The sequence below is a fragment of the Hyalella azteca genome, unplaced genomic scaffold, assembly GCF_000764305.2.
Source record: "Hyalella azteca isolate HAZT.00-mixed unplaced genomic scaffold, Hazt_2.0.2 contig13542, whole genome shotgun sequence".
NCBI classification, from domain to species: domain Eukaryota; kingdom Metazoa; phylum Arthropoda; class Malacostraca; order Amphipoda; family Hyalellidae; genus Hyalella; species Hyalella azteca.
In genome coordinates, this window is record NW_025943460.1 from 82,836 (window position 1) to 85,847 (window position 3,012).

The 3,012-nt window shown below is 40.9% G+C and overlaps 1 protein-coding gene across 1 annotated transcript; it reads right to left on the reverse strand.

Moving 5' to 3' along the window:
• Positions 1 to 387: 387 nt before the first annotated feature.
• Positions 388 to 2,640, reverse strand: LOC108682241. Its single transcript, XM_018171372.2, has 3 exons — positions 2,254 to 2,640; positions 886 to 1,086; positions 388 to 666 (listed from the first exon to the last, which is right to left on the reverse strand). The coding sequence occupies exons 1-3, from the start codon at positions 2,582 to 2,584 to the stop codon at positions 437 to 439; spliced, it is 762 nt and encodes a 253-aa protein (XP_018026861.2). The 5' UTR covers positions 2,585 to 2,640; the 3' UTR covers positions 388 to 436.
• Positions 2,641 to 3,012: the final 372 nt, after the last annotated feature.

The window sequence follows — 3,012 nt, forward strand, 5'->3', positions numbered from 1 at the left end:
AATCTTGCTTAATTAATTTCAGTACGGCATTAAGACTTTGGGCCAATTACAGAGATACATACCAGAATAATTTCAAGAGTATTAGCTCCCAAAAACAACACAAAGATTTGAAGTGATGTTTTAACAATTACTATAACAAATTCAAGAGGTAATATCACAACTTCCACAATTGCAGAGGGGTCTTGCTACAAATGCCAAAATGTAGAGCGTAGAGCTGCAGTTAGAGAGCCTATCAATTGCGCTCTACGTCGCAATTGATATCACGAACCCGAAAATGTCAAGGGTTGATTCTTCATTCTTTGATTTCACAAATGGAGGGAATTTTCGCCAGGCTTCATTCTTTGATTTCACAAATGGAGGGAATTTCCGCCAGGCTTCATTATTTCGCCAGGCTTCATTCTTTGATTTCACAAATGGAGGGAATTTTCGCCAGGCTTCATTCTTTGATTTCACAAATGGAGGGAATTTTCGCCAGGCAAGGCATGTCCCTCCACTTGCTGTACGTAGTTTGCATTACGCAGTCCCATGGCCCGGGTGGCCCAAAGATCCAGATGTTGAGGATATGGGGCTCAGAGGAGCCCCAGCTTCCCGATGCCACTTCCCCGTTGAGGAACTTCCATGTTCCGTTACCTACATAGTGTGCTCCTATCCAATTTTCGTTTGAACCTGAGGTAACAAAGCCGGGGTCAAAAATCCGATCAAATCAATTCATTCTAGTTATCAAATTTTTCCTTAATTAACCTAAAATACAAACGAAAAATTTCACTTTATTAGAATGAGCACATTACAAAAACCAGCTCCGTAATGATCATTACAGAATTCTAAGGCAGTGGAATCACTCAAAATACTTAGATAAACACGAAAGATCTTTATCTCAAATCTCACCTTTAGCAGAGAGGTAAGCCTTCATAGCTGCGCTTGAAGGCCCCATGTAGAGGTGCGAGGTAGGCCAGTAGGACCTGCACTTCTGCACTGCGTCAGTCCAGATCAGCTCCTCGAGGTCGAGGTAGATACACCCCAGGCTGCCTTCCATCTTGAAGGGCGGGGGGCAGCAGAAGCTGGCCCCACAGGCCGCGATGGCTGCAGCTGAGTGAATTTATTTGAAGTATGTATTATTGGATATGTAAAACTATTTGTGAGCCTTCCATTATTTTTTGCGAATTTACATTAAAATATGGCGTATAGATGTTATATAAATTTGTCGAATTTTGTATATTGTAAGTCTTGCGTCATGTCTATGCCAACTAAGAATAATATTAAACAATTCATTTGTGTCGACAAAAACTTCAAGAAATACTCAATGACCTTTGCCCTAATTGAAACATTAGTAAATTAATGACTCATATCCGCACGATTTATTTATGTTGTTCAAGATTTCTTGACGTGAAGTAGAAATTAAAACAAGTACCTAAATGCGGCTTTCGCTTGAGTTAAACCCATCATTAAAATCAGCTGAGGGTTCAAATTTATTACTTTAACAATTTCAGGCGACGAATAGGGCTTTGGAGGCGCGCATCCAGCTGGACACTCATGATGCCCTAAATGGCAACTATTATATAGGGGCTCTTGGGGCGCGTATCCAGGATACTTAATTATTACGCCGCAATATATATAGGGGCTCTTAATTATCGGGGCGCGTATCCAGGATACTTAATTATGGCGCCGCAATATATAGGGGGTCTCGGGGCGCGTATCCAGGATACTTATTATGGCGACGCAACATATAGGGGCCCTCTGGGCGCGTATCCAGGATACTTACTGTATATGGCGTAGCAACTTACAGGGGCTCTCGGGGCTCCTGGGCCTGAAAATTAATTCTTAACGGGAGAAAATCAAGACTTAGTAAAATTAGGGCAAAGGATTGGGCAAAAAATTAAAACTAGATTTCTAAATCGGTATTTTAAAATTTAATTACAGAGACTAAAAACAGCTATTTTTATATTGAAACGAGAATCGAATGGGAGTTCTACTTTGCATTTGAAATGTTGGTTTTGTACTGTTATATCTCTTCGTATCATAAATCAACTTCATAAGTATAATTGTGACTCGGGATTACGGAATGACAAGATTCACGAAAATAGGATTCTAAAATTGGATTCTAACAGTTCGAAGCAAAGGAACACCGGACGAACCTGCTAGCATCCGATCCCGGATTTGACAATAAAGTCTTGCATCCACTATGTTTATGATGCCCATGGAAAGAAGAAAATAATTAAAGATACACACATGTATTTATGCTCCGACGCAACTTACCATAGTCGATGAGTGGCGGGGTGCTGGTGTAACACTTGTATCCCTGATACGGACTTCCATCGTCATAGTACGCTGGGTAAACCTTGTTCACAATGTAACAATCGCCGTTCTCGGCGGTACAGAACGTTGTGTACATGTCAATGTTTTTGCGTGCCAAGTTTGCGCAGAAAATTGATCCGACGCCGAGAAGTGTTTCGACCACCGCTCCAGACTGCAACACTTCCGTCATGTTGACGACGATGTGGCGGAACAGTTTTTGACTAATAGACCCGCTAATAACATCGGTAAGAGTAGCACATAGGATGGTGCCGAGTATCCCGCGAAGCTGCATCTTGTTCTATCCTATTAAGAATTATTCTTCAAATCGACTGTCGAAAGCAATTATTTTATTGGCCTCATGAAAAGTTGCGTGATTTCTTCCAGTGCAAACTCCTATCTGGTATCTGTGCAAGTTCTGTTATATACACGAAACGATCCAAATGCTGTGCAAGTCTTGTTATTTACTCTCAGTGGCTTACCAATCACGGCATGTGAGTCTACGAGGTTCTCCTGAGGGCACCTGGTAATGTTATCAACATGGGTTATGCCAATAATACGAGGCATGTTTTTCAAGTAAGGACCGTTTTGAAATAAAAAAAAAACGAGCAAAGTTATCGCCATAATTTTATTTTTACATGAAAGCCTGTGCCTTAATCTACTTTTCTACATAATTTCCATGTATATTGAGGCACTTGTCATAACGTGGCACTAGTTTTTGAA